Source organism: Xenopus tropicalis, chromosome 3, assembly GCF_000004195.4.
Source record: "Xenopus tropicalis strain Nigerian chromosome 3, UCB_Xtro_10.0, whole genome shotgun sequence".
NCBI classification, from domain to species: domain Eukaryota; kingdom Metazoa; phylum Chordata; class Amphibia; order Anura; family Pipidae; genus Xenopus; species Xenopus tropicalis.
This window is the reverse complement of record NC_030679.2, coordinates 56,609,130-56,627,243: the sequence shown is the minus strand read 5'-3', so window position 1 is coordinate 56,627,243 and position 18,114 is coordinate 56,609,130. Positions and strand designations below refer to the sequence as shown.

Sequence of the window (18,114 nt, the reverse complement as noted above, 5' to 3'; positions counted from 1 at the left end):
GATGTGGATCCCCCTCCTATATTCTCCAGTGTCTAGCTGCACTGGCAAGCACAGTATTTGCCTGAGTGTAGCTACATGGAGCGGAGATTGGCCCGCAGATCCACCCTATGCCAGTGTGCCTATGCCCTAAGAGCAAGCTGTCTATTGTATGCATAGATCTCTGCTAGCAGCCCAGAAAATACACATTGCCTCTATGCAAATATACAGTACATTGTGCTCTATGACCCCCTTAGTTTTTTGAGCGTTTTATCATTTGCAAAGCTGAAATTATTTTAGCCTTAATTGCTTTGTCAGCCATAAACCTTAAAGGAACAGTGCTAACTGTTAACCAGTTTCTGCTTGAATAGTTCTTATATATAGTTATCTAATGGCTAGGTTTTCAGTTCACCTAAAGGTATTTTCAAGTACAAATAACAATGTGGTATGAAACCAAAATAAGTATTGCAGTATAAATCTCAGTATAAACTATGGAACATCTCAGTCCATCACTGATAACCTGCTTTGTGCCAAGGCTATAGAATACTATTTAACAACCATCCTCTATACCATTACATTTGAAGCCATCCATTTTTTTATAGCCCATACTGGGTCCTAGAGGTAAAAGTGGGATCTGGTAGCAGCCCTACTTCTATATGCATCATCTCACTCTAATATACCTGTAATTTACTATGCCCACAGGATATTTAAGAGGTGAATCAGCCATGCTTCCAAGAAAATTGGAAAAAAGTGTTTGTCTTAAATGTAACCCTTTAGCCTTCAGGTGGTCAAATTGGGTAAGCCCCAACAGCTGCTGAACTTCCAGAGCAATGTGCCAGATGTGTCCTCCTACTAGTAGTATATCACATGCTTCATTCACTTTTATAATAGGGGACTTTCCGGTTTTCTGCTACCAAGGCAAATAGATCAGCTTATCCTATTAGAGGAATCTACTGCAAGGGCTATGAATGGAAGACGCTGTATTGAATGCACAGAGCGAAGACATGTGAAGTTCAGCACCAAGGTCCATCTGTCACCTCCAGTATGGTGCATTTAACTAATTTCTGCCTGAAGCTTTGACAAGCAGATGGGTTCCTAAACTAATTGTGCTCAGTAACATCACTGCTTAATGGCCGGGAAATCTTACAGCAAATGAATGGACCATTAAAATGGTGGAGCTACCTACTTTTTCATTGGCTGTATGTCCAGTACCTGCCAAGGGGTTCAAAATAAATATTTTTAGCTATTTTTTTTGCTGTGTAAAATACTGAGAGTGGTAATATTTTTCAGCTCAGGAGAAATATTTAGCAAAATTTAGCACAAACCACTTATTCTGGGCTAAGGATAAATTGGACTAAGTCCATACTAATTGCTATAGACCCCTTGTCGACTGATGTTCCTGCACAATTACATGGTATAACCTGGTCTGACACATTTAAATATCTAGGCCTATGGATTCACAAAGATCTTAAGAAATATGTGCATTTAAACCATGTCCCAGTCTTAAAGGAACAGTAACGTCAAAAAACTAAAGTGTTTTAAAGTAATTAAAATATAATGTGCTGTTGCTCTGCAAAAAACTGGTGTTTTTGCTACAGAAAAGCTACTATATAAATAAGCTGCTGTGTAGCCATGGGGGCAGTCATTCAAGTTGGAAAAAAGGAGAAAAGGCACAGGTTACATAGCAGATAACTAGTAGATAAGCCCCATATAATGGGGATTTATCTGTTATCTGCTAAGCAACCTGTGCCTTTTCTCCTTTGAATGGCTGCCCACGGGGCTACACTGCAGCTTATTTATATAAACTATAGTAGTCTTTCTGAGGCAAACACACCAGTTGTAGCAAGGTAGGACAACAGTACATTATATTGTTATTACTTTTATACACTTTCATTTTTTGGTGTTACTGTTCCTTTAAGGTACATTAAGCCCCCCCCCCTACTGCTGTCCTTTTGGAAAGCTTCTAAAAACATGCACAGAAGGACCAAAGCCGTTTACGATTGTTCAGATATGAAGATTTGGTAACTTCTGGATCATCAATACGATATTATTTTGACTATTCCGATTTTTCCGGAAGCATTTTCGTGACTTTTTCGATCATCAAAAATTATAGTTGCCAATCCGAATTTTACCCATTTCGGGATTCGTACTCTTACTTTGATGAATCTGCCCCATAAAGGCCCATGACTAAATTAATTTTCATGAATGTCAGTCATTTAATTAAACCCCCAAATTGAAAAAGCACAAATGAAAAAAAACAAGCAAAATGGTGACTTTTGCATATTGTCAGACAAATGCATACCCCCCAACTGTCCCGCTTTTCGCGGGACAGTCCTGCTTTTTATGGCGCGTCCCGCTGTCCCGGATAGTTCCATGAATGTCCCGCATTGCGGGACATTCATGGAACTAGCCAGCACAGCAGGATGGTTGCGCACCGTGCGTACGCGTGACGTCATTATGCACGGGGTGCAACCTTATAAAAGGGCCTTGGCACCGCCGCATAAGGAGAGAAGTCGTAGAAGAAGGCAGAGCGCCTGTGGGGTACAGTGTATGGGGGGGGCTACTATGTATAGGGGGCACTGTTTATGGGGGGTACTGTGTATGGGGGACACTGTTTATGGGGGGGTACTGTGTATGGGGGGGCTACTGTATATGGGGGTACTGTGTATGGGGGGGCTACTGTGTATGGGGGGCTACTGTGTATGGGGGGGCTACTGTGTATGGGAGGGCTACTGTGTATAGGGGGGCTACTGTGTATAGGGGGCACTGTTTATAGGGGACTACTGTGTATGAGGGTACTGTGTATGGAGGGGCTACTGTGTATGGGGGCTACTGTATATGGGGGTACAGTGTATGGGGGGGCTACTGTGTATGGGGGGCTACTGTGTATGGGGGGGCTACTGTGTATGGGAGGGCTACTGTGTATAGGGGGGCTACTGTGTATAGGGGGGCTACTGTGTATAGGCGGGCTACTGTGTATAGGGGGCACTGTTTATGGGGGACTACTGTGTATGGGGGTACTGTGTATGAGGGGGCTACTGTGTATAGGGGGCACTGTTTATGGGGGGCTACTGTGTATGGGGGGGCTACTGTGTATGGGGGGGACTACTGTGTATGGGGGGGCTACTGTGTATGGGGGGCTAGTGTGTATGGGGGGCTACTGTGTATAGGGGGCACTGTTTATGGGGGACTACTGTATATGGGGCTACTGTGTATGGGGGGGCTGTGTATGGGGGGGCACCTGTGTATGGGGGGAACCTGTGTATGGGGGCTACTGTGTATGGGGGGCTAGTGTGTATGGGGGGCTACTGTGTATAGGGGGGCTACTGTGTATAGGGGGCACTGTTTATGGGGGACTACTGTGTATGGGGGTACTGTGTATGAGGGGGCTACTGTGTATAGGGGGCACTGTTTATGGGGGGCTACTGTGTATGGGGGGCTAGTGTGTATGGGGGGCTACTGTGTATAGGGGGCACTGTTTATGGGGGACTACTGTATATGGGGCTACTGTGTATGGGGGGGCTACTGTGTATGGGGGGGCACCTGTGTATGGGGGGCACCTGTGTATGGGGGGCTAGTGTGTATGGGGGCTACTGTGTATAGGGGACACTGTTTATGGGGGACTACTGTGTATGGGGGTACTGTGTATGAGGGGGCTACTGTGTATAGGGGGGCTACTGTATATGGGGCTACTGTGTATGGGGGGGCTACTGTGTATGGGGGGCTAGTGTGTATGGGGGTACTGTGTATGAGGGGCTACTGTGTATGGGGGGGCAAAACTGGTACATAGTTATAACTCACTTATAACTGACTGCCTTCTCTCTATATTTGTATTTTATATGTAGGAGTTGCTATATTGTTTTCCTTAGGTAGTACAGTATGAGGGTATAGCACATTTGCGTCTGATCCCGCCATTTCATCTATATAAAAGGAGTATTTTTGTTTTTAAATGGGGTGTGGTAATTGGGGCGTGGCCACAAAAGTGGGTGTGGTAAAAAAAATTGCCACGCTGCGCGCACCAATCTTTTTGTCCCTCTTTTCATTTTTCAAATGTTGGGAGGTATGCAAATGCAAGCCTAAAAAAATCTGAAGACCTCTAAAACCACAAAGCAAAGAAAGATTTTCCAGTTGTAAAAGGGACACCTGCCATTGACTTCTACAGGATCTTCAGGTTTAAGATTGTGGATTTTTTCTTTGGTTTGGTTGCACAAGAAATTGCTAATTTTTTTCACAGAATTTTTTTTTACAATTCGTAAAAAAAAAAAAAAAAAAAAAGACCATAATAGTGTTCATGTTGATGTATAAAAGGGGACAATGGAAAGCCCTCCCTATATAGAATGGCCCTGTTGTAAATGAGAGCCCCTTACACAGCCAATTATACATGCAACGTGACATACTGTACCTACATACCATGTAACGGGGAACTTATAGGAGGGACCTTGTGTTTCTAGCCGGACGCATTTTACAGAAGGACTCTGCCTTCTGCCGCTGAGGGAAAATGTCGGAGTACTTGCAGCTGGTACGGAGGGCACTGGAACAGATCCGGGCTCACGGTGGGCTGCGGGGATCTATGTGGCAGCTGTTCAGGTTAGAGAGGAAAAGGCAACCTGTGCTAGGGGTCTTCTAACTTGTCTCAGGGAGAGACTATGAGTGCACTGCTTTTAGGCTTCCCCACTGGAAGTCACCTTGCCGGGATTAGCACACTCCGACCTGCCTTTTAATATAAGTATAGGTTCGCGTTATGGACGTTTACTTCTTATGATAAAAAAGTAGAGATCCATATAAAGAGTTTATGTGCATGTACTAACTGAAACACAGGCAATTTCTGCCACTGAATTTCACCCTTGAGACAATGAAATACTAAATTGGGCCATATTTACTAAAGATTAGTAATAGTCACCCGCTGACCTGTTGAACTGAATTATTTTGTGATGATAATTATTATATGAAATGTTGGTGTTAATATCAGCTGGGTTAGCTAATACCCAACACTAATTTAACCTTCTTACTTGCAAAGTTATGCATCACAGGTCAGGTCTGTGCAGAATTGATTTGCTGAGGTGGAAGTACTTGACTTGAATATGGAAGTGCATTTTTTTTTTCAAGTTACAAAATTGTGATCAGAAAATTTGCAAGTCACCATACTACATCAAGGTAAACTCCATATGGTGGTCCTATCTGTTTAATTCCCATCATATCGAAATAGACTGGCACCTCTCTGCGTAGTAGCATTTATTGCTAAAAAGTGTCTTCTGACCAGGGCATTGGGTCCAGCACAGAATTGATCTTCTTCTGCCATTAGATTTTACAGGAGAGAGATTGCCAAGACCAAAACATTGGTGTCACCGACTTAATCCTTCCCAGCTTGTAGCTTTTAAAGGCGAGAGGCTGCCCAGACCAACAACATTTGTAAAAGCATAAGACCACCATTAAAAGGATGGGTGTAGGGGTGCTACAATCTCATGACCACTTTTCCTGCAGAATAACTGCTAAAGTACAGAATACACAAAAAGGGGGTTGTGGGAGCAGTACAAGACTAAGTAAAATATACAAGTACAATGGAAGTGCAACTGATCTGGCCAAATTAGCTATAAATACAAAAGGGAGGGGGATTGATGAATGCACATTCCATATTCCCAAACATAACTGCATTAATATTTACAATATTACATGAATGGTGTATTGGTCATCAGTATATATTTCTTAAGTTGTCTAGTGTATGACCTTTTTAAAAAAAATATTTTATTGTGCCTGCAGTGATGACTGATGTGTTTCATAGGACTGTAATTATCAGTTGACTTTCAAGGACTAGATGTTATGTTTTTGAGTTTTATTTATGGTGCCCTAGCCTGTTTATTCACACATTTTGTATTTTTAATTGAAAGTAAATTTTCTTTTTTTTCTGCAGAGTAAATGATCTAAAAACTGGTACACTTGTTGGTGTTGACCAGCATGGCAACAAGTATTATGAAGATAAGCGTTACTTTTTTGGTAAGATTTAAGCCAACAGAATTTGCTTATACAATATTTCATTAGATTGCTGGTATGCTAATTGATTTATGTAGTGCAGACTGCTATCTGCCTGCTATTTGGCCAATCAGATGGATGCTGAGGGCTATACACAGACGAGTCCTGCATTGGATCGGGTTACCACTGAATACCTGCAAATTAGTTGGATTTCATGTGGAAAATCCCTGATTCCCTAACCATGCACATGATTCGTATGTACCCTGCTTTAGTCCAGAACTTGGCCCCCAACTCCCTCATGAGGAAATTTTTTTTTTCTTACCATGCTGACCTCTTGGAGTGACATCAATTCAATGCAAATAGGTAGCACAGTTTATGTGGTTTCCACATTGGGAAAAAATGAATGAACCCTCTACAAGTAGGGTGGGGAAGGGGCAAGATGGGTAGGCTGGTCTGGGTACAGCCACCTGTATGTTTAAGCCACCAGTGCCAATAATTACAACAGGAAGTGCTGTGGTTCTTCTCCACTGATGTGCCGGACACTGACAATTATGGTGCATTGGCAGATGAATTATTCAAATTCACCTGACTGACAAACCAGCTGATATGAATTGGGCCACCATACACACATGGCCAGCTGTACTTATTATAAGATTATATAAGATTTACATTTCTTTTAATTTCCTTTATTACACTTCCTGACACTCTTTGTAAGTGTTCTACTGTGTCTCACTGCCAGAGGCTCTAGTAATCAATTTTTCACTGTTATTTCCTATTAAAGGAACATTAACACCAGAAAATGAATGTGTTTTTAAAGGAGAAGGAAAGGCTAATAAAGAGTTAATCTCAAGCTGCAGGCATACCTTCAGTTCTCTCAATAGTGCCCTTAAGTCTCCGCATATTTCACCCGTTCAGATGATCAGAAGCCAAACCGGAAGAAAAAACGCTGAGCTGTGTAAAGTTCCCAAAATGCCTCACTCCTGCACAGACACCCAGACCAAGTGAACATGCTCAGTTAGTTAGACTATGAGTCAGCTTCCTGCTGATTGGCTCAGATCCACATTCCTACGGGGGGGAGGAGTGAGTTCTTAGTATTCTTGAGGGAGGGGGGAGCAGGAGAGTGGAGACAGCAGAGAGCTGCGTGTCTCTGGCACATGAATTACAGACACAACAAATCTTTTGTCAGAGTAGTCAGTGCAGCATTTCTGTGAGTGCTTATGGCTGTATTTACATAGACCTTTCTGCTAAAGCTTTCTTAGTTTTTAGCCTTCTTTCTCCTTTAAAGTAATTCAAATATAAAGTACTGTTGCCCCCTCCCGGCAGCAGCACAAGCAGAGAGATGCAGAAGTAGTAAACTGGAAGGGGTTTTTCTTTGCTACTGTTGAGTAAAGCCTGTCAGTCAGTGCTGTGACCACTTCCTGTGGGAGACTGAAGGACACTCCCATCTTTCATTTGGCTCTGGCTCCTGACTTGTGAGGTTGTCTATGCAGCTCTCATTTAATGACAATTTTAGGAGGCAAAATGCTTTCAAAAAATCTTTCTTTCTGCATCATTTCAATGAATATTATAACTGAATATGAACTTCATATAAAATGTCTCCTTTAATATATGCCAATTCACACTCACCAGCACACCCTGGCCTTTCCACTCTGTTCCACCTGGTGCACAGTATTTAGAGAGACGTCGGCACTCTCCACCACGTTACATGGTTTGTTACATGGTTTGCTACTATTAAAATCAGCAGGGTTTATCCCGCTAAAACAAATCCTGTTGTGCCGGTATTTTGTGCTATTTGGATCCTTTAATATATGCCCAGGGTATTTTTATCTGTTTTTGACTAAATGAATGCATGCTGACTAATTATATCCCCTTGTTTGCAGCTCGTCATCGATGGGTGGATTATACAAATGAAATGAATGGAAAACCAACATACTGGGAGGTAGATGGAAGTATGGTGCCCCCTGAATGGTAAGCCTCAGTGTCAACCTGGGGCACAAAGGGCCCACTAGGGCCCCATAAGCCCTTACGTCCTTACGTGTTTTTCTTCCAGGTAACCTCTATGCACACTATCCGCTTACAGAGGGCTTTATTTGGTAGTAAATCTTGTTTTTATTCAACCAAAACTTGCCACCAAGTCAGGAATTCAAAAATAACTACCAGGTTTGGGGGCACTGAGAGCAACATCCAAGGGGTTGGTGAGCAACATGTTGCCCCTGAGCCACTAGTTGGGGATCACTGCCCCAGGGAATAGAAATGCTTATCCTAGGCCCTGGGTCTGCATCATGTGCACTAAAAATTACACTGACCAGTGTCCTGTTCCTGCTACATAGCAGTGCCATCTTTCTCTAATACAATGAATTGAATTTCCCTTTCCTTTAAAGGAGACCTGTCACCCAGACATAAAAAGTCCATTTCAGATTAAACATGAAACTAGAATACACTTTTTTTTTTAATTAAAACATTCTTACCTGTTTTTAATTTATTTAAAAATCACAGTTGTTAATCAATAAATTGCCTGTCCTGCCTCTGTGCCTCAGGAATAGATGTCACTGCACTCCTCACATTCCCCCTCCCTCCCCACCGCCTATAATTGTCTATGCTGGGCACAGGCATCAGGTCTTAAAGCAAATAGGTAACACTCATTTAATTGCAAGGTCCAATAATGAGTGCACATCCAACAAGGTCCTTCCATTCCTGGCAACTTGTATGGAAATAATTACAGACAGCACAACATTATAAGGTTGAAAAGCCTTTGTTATCACAACATGGGCAACAGAAATGCTTCAAGCCTAATTGGCTCTTTAACAAGCTTAATAAAGAGCCAGTTAGGCTTGAAACAGTATTGTTGCCCATGTCATGATTTTTAACATTATAATGGAGTGCTGCCTGTAACCATTTGAACACAGTATCAGGTCCCCTATTCTGGCACATTAAAAGATTTTGGTATGATGCAAAGCTTGTCTTAATAACAGTGCCTGACTAGAACTGTAGAAAATATTTTTTTTAGTTATTCCTTAGGTTGACAGGTCCCCTTTAACCAGACCTGTGTCAGGCCATTTAGCCTGTAATTTAGCCAAAACAATTTCAGATATCAGGTTGCTGTTGCCCCTTCAAACATGAGGTGAATCTGTTGCTTGCCCTGCCAGTTTCTGAAATAACAGAATTCTTCTAGCCTTTTAGTGAGAGTACTGAAGTAAAACTGGACAGAACCCGCACCTCTGCCCTTTCTGTAGGAGGTTATTTGTGGTTCTTCCTGGAAAGTGCATAAGCAATGTTATTTTGCTTTCCCTCTTACATTTCTCACTATTATAAATGAACCATATTTATTTATAATAAGGCTTTCACAGTGTTCCAACATGAACAATAGAAGGATGAATGATGTCTGTGCTTGGGTTTCACACAGGAACCACATGGTGATGATATGGGCCAAAAGAAACTACAGTTATACACTACTTCCTTCATACCTTCTATTTGGCTTAATACACAAAAATGCTGTTTGCCAGAACTGAAAGTCTCTTTAAGATAGTTTATGGCTCGCATTGTGCTGCAGTGAGGTTAAAAACCTTGGCTACGTTTACAGAACCTGATTTGGGATCTTATTTGGAAAAGCATTATGTGTGTTATATCACAGATTGCATATTAAAGGCCCCTTTTACAACCCCAAAATATGGCTAAATGTATATGTGTTTGTGTGAGGCTAAATTATGTTTATGCATTAGAGAACCATCTAAGTGGTGGTGTACTGCAGATATAAAATATATACTTCTTTAAAAAACTTATTGTGGTTATTTAAACATTAGACTATGAAACTTGCATAACTGGCAGTTTATAGTTATATTCTTTAAAATATTTGTATTTTATTAATATCAATGTATTTTTTAACCCAGTGATATCCTCTCATACCTCTAAGTATTGCCAGTTTAATAATTTTAGGATACTGACTACCATGGCTACATTAATTTAAGATCCTTCCCTTTCATGTCTAGAAGTTGGGTATGCCCTGCCTAAGCACCCTTGAACTGTACCCCACCACAAAACCTTTTTCCTTTTTACTAAGGTGCATTTCATTTCTTTCCTCCCCTATAGCCATATATTTGTTTCATGTTAGCTGCCTTGCACCATCTAAACCAGTGTTTTTCAACCTTTTTTGGGCAAAGGCACACTTGTTTCATGAAAAAAATCACGAGGCACACCACCATTAGAAATTGTTAAAAAATTTAACTCTGTGCCCAGCAGCAGTGCCCCCCTAGTACATTGGTGCCCAGCAGCAGTGCCCCCCTAGTACATTGGTGCCCAGCAGCAGTGCCCCCCTAGTACATTGGTGCCAAGAGTAGTGCCCCCCTAGTACATTGGTGCCCAGCAGCAGTGCCCCCCTAGTACATTGGTGCCAAGAGCAGTGCCCCCCTAGTACATTGGTGCCCAGCAGCAGTGCCCCCCTAGTACATTGGTGCCAAGAGCAGTGCCCCCCTAGTACATTGGTGCCCTGCCTACGGCACACCAGGCAACATCTCGCGGCACACTAGTGTGCCGCGGAACAGTGGTTGAAAAACGCTGATCTAAACTACCTCCTGACATATTGTTTCTCCTAGTTAGATACTATTCACTTTTATCCTCAGTTACATTTTCTGCAAGATACGAATCTCGAAAGCCTGTTGAGCCTTCCCCTATTGATATATTCCCCAGTTGCCACTCCAATTCCAATCCATTTCAAGAACTGCAACATTTTCTTTGTGCTGTGTTTCTAACCTGTTATTATTTCTTAGCTGTATTGCAGCAATATAAAGCCATTTCAGCATTGTGCATCTGCCACAAGGGTGCACTAATGCCATAGCAATATTCTTCTTTTTCTTTTTAAATATTGTATTTTCTCTGCTAGATGGCACAACAACCCAACTTGGCTTCATGGGGATTTTAGCAGCAAATGTAGTGAACAGGAAAATGCTCCATTCTTCATTGTCTCAGTGTTATCAGTACTTTGCACACTGACTAACAACACAGGGCATTTTGGATGTGGAACTCTAATACATTTAAAGGGGACCTGTCACCCTAAGAAATAACTCCAAATTATTTTCTATATTGATAGTTGAGCAAAATAAACTTTACTTACACTATATAAATAAAATAAATCTTGTTTCCTTCCGTCTTGGAATTACTCAATTAAAGCAAGCAGGCAGGCACCATTTTGTGGACACTGTTATTAATGCATGCTTTGTATCATGCCAAAATCTTGTTTATGTGCCAGAATGGGGGACCAGATGCCCATGCCCATGCACTGGCTACACAGTTAGATGAGGAGGAGGGAGGGGAGAAGTGAGATGTGCAGTGACATCTAGGAAGTGCTGAATGGAAAGCTAAAGTTACTGTCTGCCCCACCCCTATGCCTAAGGCATAGAGGCGGGGCAAGCAATATATGATTGACAGCTGTGATTTTTAAATGCCTTTATAATGGGTTTGGATGTGTTAATATAAAAATGAATTTGGGTTTCATGTTTAATTTGAAAAGGACTTTTATTATACAGCTTTTTATGTCTGAGTGACAGGTCCACTTTAAAGGAACAGTAACACCAAAAAATTAAAGAGCTTTAAAGTAATAAAAATATAATGCACTGTTGCCCTGCACTGGTAAAACTGGTGTGTTTGCTACAGTAACACTACTATAATTTATATAATAAGCTGCTGTGTAGCCCCGGGGGCAGCCATTCAAGCTGGAAAAAAGGAGAAAAGGCACAGGTTACATAGCAGATAACAGATAAGTTCTGTAGAATACAATAGTGTTTTATCTGTTATCTGCTATGTGCCTGTGCCTTTTCTCCTTTGAATGGCTGCCTCCATGGCTACATAGCAGCTTATTTATATAAATTATAGTAGACTTTCTGAAGTAAACACAACTTTTACCAGTGCAGGGCAGCAGCACATTATATTTTAGTTACTTTTATACACTTTCATTTTTTGGTGTTACTGTTCCTTTAAGTGTGGCATAGAGAAACATTTTGTTTCATAATTATATCTACAAACCCCAGAATTACTAGGAAGTCATTAATTACATTCTAAATTGCAACCCCTAGATCATTTACCAGTTCCCCATATATTGCCTGACCTGACTGCCATTAAATTAAATATGCTCTCCTGCACATGTAATGAGTCTCTCAACCTGTGCTCTTGGCTTCCTAACCCATTATACAAATCTCTGTGTTAGTCTGGAAGTTGTTTGTACAAAGTTTGTGTTGCTTTGGTTACATCTATTTCTGTTCTGTGTAGTCACATTGCAGTTGGTCACCAAATGGGAAAGCAGTACCAACTGATTTACCTCTTCAATGGAAACACTGGCCAGCTTGGAAATGCATTGGTCCACTTACTGACTTGATCACTTAACCTTTACCGAAGGTGATAAAAAGTCAGGTTCATGTAATCCAAGTACCTGGATCAATAGCTATTTATTGATTGTCAGGCAGTGAATGCTCTTATCAGTCTGTCTACTAGAGTCCTTACTCTGTCACTTCACAGCTCTGATTTAGCAGATTGCATTGCATTTCACTTATAACTGCTCATTGCTATAGATATTTACAACAGTTGTTGGAAAAGATGCACTGAATTCAGGGTTTAGTATAGGATTATAAGTAATTTCTGCATTTTGCGTTTAGATTTGGCCAAATCACTAGTGTATAGGTTATGCAAATTTAAATCCCTTATTTTATATTAAACCAATGGACAACCAAAAGCTACAATTTAAGCTCTGATTTAAATGTAATATTCAACTTCACCCCAGTATTTAGTAAAATGTTTTATTGTGGTGTTTTGCTAAATCCAAAGTGCATGCCTAGCTGCAGGAATGCTTAACAGGAACTGCTGAGATGCTGAAAGGTTAAAGGAAACATTTGTCACAGACCAGTCTGTAGCAGTAAAAAAAAAAAGTCCTGAAGCAGTCAAGTCTGCATGCAGTTTCTCTTGTGTGGGCTGTGCTTCTAAATCCAATTTAAGACTGACATTTTCAGCTTTGCTGCTTGGCAATTTAAAGCCAAATTTTGACCATCAGTTTTATCCCAGTTCTAGTAATTTGTTCAATAATTTCAAATAATAAATCACCCAACTATGTTCCATCTAGTCTCTGTTCTGTGTTGGAGTGGCTATACTGCTAAGTAGCTATTGAGTCAAACCCTCTTTACCACAGGCGACTAATATACTCCATATGCCTTTCCACTGCAGGTGATATTGTAAATCGCCAGTAGAAAAAGATATGCATTGCTTTGGCTTTCCGAAGTCCCTGAAGTTTCCTCATGAGGCAATTTCGGGATGCCAAAGTGGCACATATGTTTTCCTGCTGGGGATTCGCATTATCACCAGTTGTAAGGCATTTATTGCAGGCGGCTTAACTCCTCATCTGACACTGCCCTTTAACCTATTAGATAGGAGTGAGGAGTGAGGCTGTGACCACAAAATTCATACAAATGTAACCCTTTTTTGGCACACTCACTTTTCTGGGCTGTGCTAGTTTCAGAAGGCTGAATTATCTTTGCATAAGAAAGATACTGAGAATAGGGATTTACAGGACAGTGCCTCCACTTAGTGGACACTGAGGAGCATACCTCAGGGAAGTTCCACTAGGAAATAATCACACACAGTTTTGTAGCAAAGATAAACTTTATATAGAAGTATAGAAAAATGTAATACATGTAAAATGCAAACAGTATATGAACCCTGCTTTGGGAACCCCTGTGTGAATTAACCAACTCCAGTCCCACACTCCACTCCTGGTGGTAACAGAGTCTCCTTTATAACCTGCCGGCCCCACCCCTGGTTTTGGCTCTAAAGACAGGCATTCCCTGGATCCTTCTTTTCTCCCAGAAGTGCATTGGGGCTCCCAGGTAATCTGGTTTCTCTCCAATCTGTAACAGGGCTGGATGATGTCACAGACATAGAAACAGGGGAAAGAGTCCTCTGATCCCCTACACAAATACAAAGCAGGGATTGTCTGTCCATATATTGCAATATATTTCAGCTGTTCAACTATGTTAAAGTCATTCTAGTCTGGCCAGTACCACCCACACTTTTGTTAAAGGAGAGGGCATTTTTTTAGTAGCTTAATGCACAAAATGACTTAGCATTGGCATGATTATGTGTGAGTACAGAGGACCTCTTGTTTTTGTCATTTAAGAAATATATATTGTGCTCCAACAACAGTGCTGCTTCTTTTGAATCATGAGACCAGGGTATAAACCTCAGATTGAAGACTTTGTGAATGCTGCCATTTATTTAGACACTGGATTTAAGGACACACAAAAGACACAATCCATGCCATGCTCTTTCCTGCATTTTGCGTTTTACTTCTGTGTAACAAAGCCTTTCAATTCCTGTTTTTATTAATGGGCCTTATGAGGTTTTATTGATTGCTAAATAAAATAGTTCCTTCAGGTTATTGTTAGTTGTTTTGGAAGCCTAGTTCATGTCTTTCATGTCACAGCTCCAAATGCTGTAAGGTACGAACAATAAGCAATACAAAAACAAGTATTTAAAAACAGCTCCCTAATACAAATAAACACAGTTAATGTTTTACATTTTTGTACTATGTATAATATTTATATATATATAATAGTTTTTTTCTATAAATACTATAATACTGCAAGCACCAATGCTGTTATTCACTAAAGTGCATCATGTTGTTATCCATGTGACTGAAAGCATGATGCAGTAGTGATGAATAAAAGCACCGGTGAATTGAATGGTGTAGCTGAGTGTATTTATGTATTTGCTTTTTGTGCAGGGGTATATTTTGGGTTCTACTTTTTTTAAACCCCCATATAACTGATAACAAGGCCACAGCTACACAACCATGTAAACATAACAACTGCAATTATATAGATTAGTAAACGACAAATAATTCAAACTAACACCCATATTAATCTTACCATAACTGTCCATCCAGTTTGCACCCATTCACTGCTTGGAGCTTCCTAGTGGGGGAAGGGGCACTGGCAGTCACACAGTTTGCCAAACCTCTGGTGTAGATCTTAGGTTCTCAGATTGTCAGCCCACCCTACTTTTTGATAGCCTAAGGCAGTGCTGTCCAACTTCTGTTGTACCGAGGGCCGCAATTTTTCCGACCTACGTGGTGGAGGGCCGATAATGGAAGCCAGTTTTGACCACTCCCCTTTTTGAAACCACACCCATTTGAAACCACACCCATGTTATCACATGACCATACCCATATTAATGGTTGTAGTACAGCAAAAAACTGCCATACTCTGCCTGCCCTACCCTGCCTGTGTGTGCCATACTCTGCCTTCCCTGCCCTGCCTGTGTGTGCCATACTCTGCCTTCCCTACCCTGCCTGTGTGTGCCATACTCTGCCTTCCCTGCCTGTGTGTGCCATACTCTGCCTTCCCTACCCTGCCTGTGTGCCATACTTTCACTGTGTTTGCCATTCTTAGCTGGTTTGTGCCATACTCTGCCTGTGTGTGCCATACTCTACCTGTGTGTGCCATACTCTGCCTTCCCTACCCTGCCTGTGTGTGCCATACTCTGCTTGCCCTATGATGCCTGTGTGTATAGCACACAGGCAGCCTACAGTGACACAATGCTGGCACTGCTCCTACAGTCTGCACAATAACTATATATGAAAAAACTTTTTAATTGAAGTACCACCTCAGTATGTCTATGTCAGTATATGTTCTTTTTGTAGTGTGCAGGGATTAGTTGTGGGTTTCTACTGCTCCTGAGGTGTGAACAGGGGAACAATGGGGTGATTACAGCCTGAGCCTGAGGTGTGAACACTGCAAGGGGTGAACAATGCAGAGATTAAAAGGTGTGAACAACACAGGGGATTACATATTTAAACAATACAGAGGGATTACAGCCTGAATCTGAGGTGAGAACCATGCAGGGGGGCCAGTTAATCACAGTACTGATACCATTTATAGTTTACACAAGAGTAAACCATCAAAGCAGCCAGACAGGTGGGGGGCCACACAGAGGGTGGTCGCGGGCCGCCAGTTGGACAGCACTGGCCTAAGGTAATGATGGTGGTGCCCAGCTGCAAGGACGGCTGAGAACGCTAAAGAGGAAAGGTGTTAACATGGAGGGAGAAATTAATAAGGAGTCAACTTAGAACAGGGGTCCCCAACTTTGGGAGCAACACAAGCACCATAAAAGTTCATGGAGGTGCCAAATAAGGGCTAAGATAAGCGCTAACTACCTGGTTTGGGGGCACTGAGAGCAACATCCCAGGGATTGGGGAGCAACATGTTGCGCCTGAGCCACTGCCTTAGAAGGAGAGCATAGGAGAGAGACAGGCATTAACTCAGTAGAATACTCCATTGTTCCCTATAATACCTGTGCTCCACTTTTTATTGCTGCATCTGTACATACTGACTGCACAATACTTTTATTACTTTATTTTCAGAGGCAAAGAATTACACAGGTTATAAATGTACCTATGTCATTTGTATATTGTCACTGCTGTGATACTGTTATGTAGATAGTTTGATTATAATCCAGCCTGTTATCAAAATGAGCATTTGAATACCAATATAGTGTAATTACTGGGTGTGTACCATGCTCTGCTGCATTTCCCCTCTGATAATTGAAGAGTGACTGCAGGCTACTCATAATAAAGTATTATCACTTTTAGTCACGTGCTCTAGGTCTTGCTGAAAGGTGAAAACATGCTTTGCCTTGTTGGAAATTACAGCATTTTCCTGACTGTTCTAACTTGATGAACAAGTGAAGGATCTGCTAGTAACAAAGTAATTGTTATTGCCTAAAACTCTCTATATGCTTTTTAAGTGTATTCTATAATTTAACATCTTTTCCTGCTGTGTCTCACCAGGCATCGATGGCTCCATTGCATGACAGAAGAGCCGCCAACTACTCATCCGCCTACTACTCATAAATTTGTCTGGCAGAACCATAAATTCAATGTCAGTGGCACCAAAGAGCAATATGTTCCTTTTCCTACCACTCGTAAGAAGATTGAGGAGTGGGTTCCACCTCAACCAAAATAAGCGTGATCACGCTGTAACAACATGTATTCCCCTAATTCTACATATATAAATATATTTAATAAAAATTGTTTGCCAAACAGCAGGATATTTTTTTTAAACACAAAAATATATCTTTGGTATCTTTAAAGTAGAATACAAGTAATATTGTAAATGACTATTAGGGGCACATTTACTAACCCACGAACGGGCCGAATGCGTCCGATTGCGTTTTTTTCGTAATGATCGTTAATTTTGCGATTTTTTCGGCGTCTTTACGATTTTTGCGTAAAAACGCGAGTTTTTCGGTGTCTTTACGATTTTTGCGTAAAAACGCGAGTTTTTCAGCGTCTTTACGATTTTTGCGTAAAAACGCGAGTTTTTCGTAGCCATTACGAAAGTTGCGCAAAGTCGCGATTTTAAAACTTGCGCGAAACGTCGCGCCTTTTAAGTTTTAACGCTACGAAAAAGGCGCGACTTTGCGCGCAAATGTTAACGCTACGAAAAAATCGCAACTTTCGTAATGGCTACGAAAAACTCGCGTTTTTACGCAAAAATCGTAAAGACACCGAAAAACTTGCGTTTTTACGCAAAAAATCACAAAGACGCCGAAAAAAACGCAAAAAATACGAAAAAGTCGCAAAATGTTCGTTTCCAATCGGAATTTTTCCAATTCGGATTCGAAATCGTGTCTTAGTAAATCAGCCCCTTAGACTGAGCATTTGTGTAGACTCATGTGAAACCCAGTGCTGGATGCCCAGAGCGCAATCATAAAAAAAAGTATGTACATAAAATGAAAATGGCCACAGTTGCAGTCAATGCATTTGCTTCCTGTCCCGAATTTATACATGAAAATAAGATCTATTGTTGTAGGGGTGGTCATAATGGTAAATAAACTGAAATCAAATAGTTATGGATCTGAATTTATGGTTTGTAACACATTTTTAGATGTTATTGACCTGTATAGTCTTCCTGTCACTGTACATGACCCATAGTTCAATATGTTTACAATCATTGCCAGACTTCCATAAAAGTTGCAGTTTGGTCAGTATTATATGTAATATGTCATATTAGCTATTCACTTCCAATTACTATTGAAAAGGTGAGCAGTAGTAATGAGTGAATCTGTCCTGTTTTGCTTCACCTAAAAATTAGCAAAATGGCAAAAAGTTGCCATTTTCACTGCACAACTTTTTTT

General features: G+C 41.1%; 1 protein-coding gene across 1 annotated transcript; it reads left to right on the top strand.

Annotated features, from left to right (window-relative positions):
• The first annotated feature begins 4,448 nt into the window (after positions 1–4,448).
• On the top strand, positions 4,449–17,005 carry ndufa12 (NADH:ubiquinone oxidoreductase subunit A12). The gene is given in 4 exon segments (NM_001011121.2): positions 4,449–4,563; positions 5,885–5,967; positions 7,824–7,911; positions 16,766–17,005. Coding segments are annotated over 4 exon segments (435 nt in total). The 5' UTR covers positions 4,449–4,474; the 3' UTR covers positions 16,941–17,005.
• Positions 17,006–18,114: the final 1,109 nt, after the last annotated feature.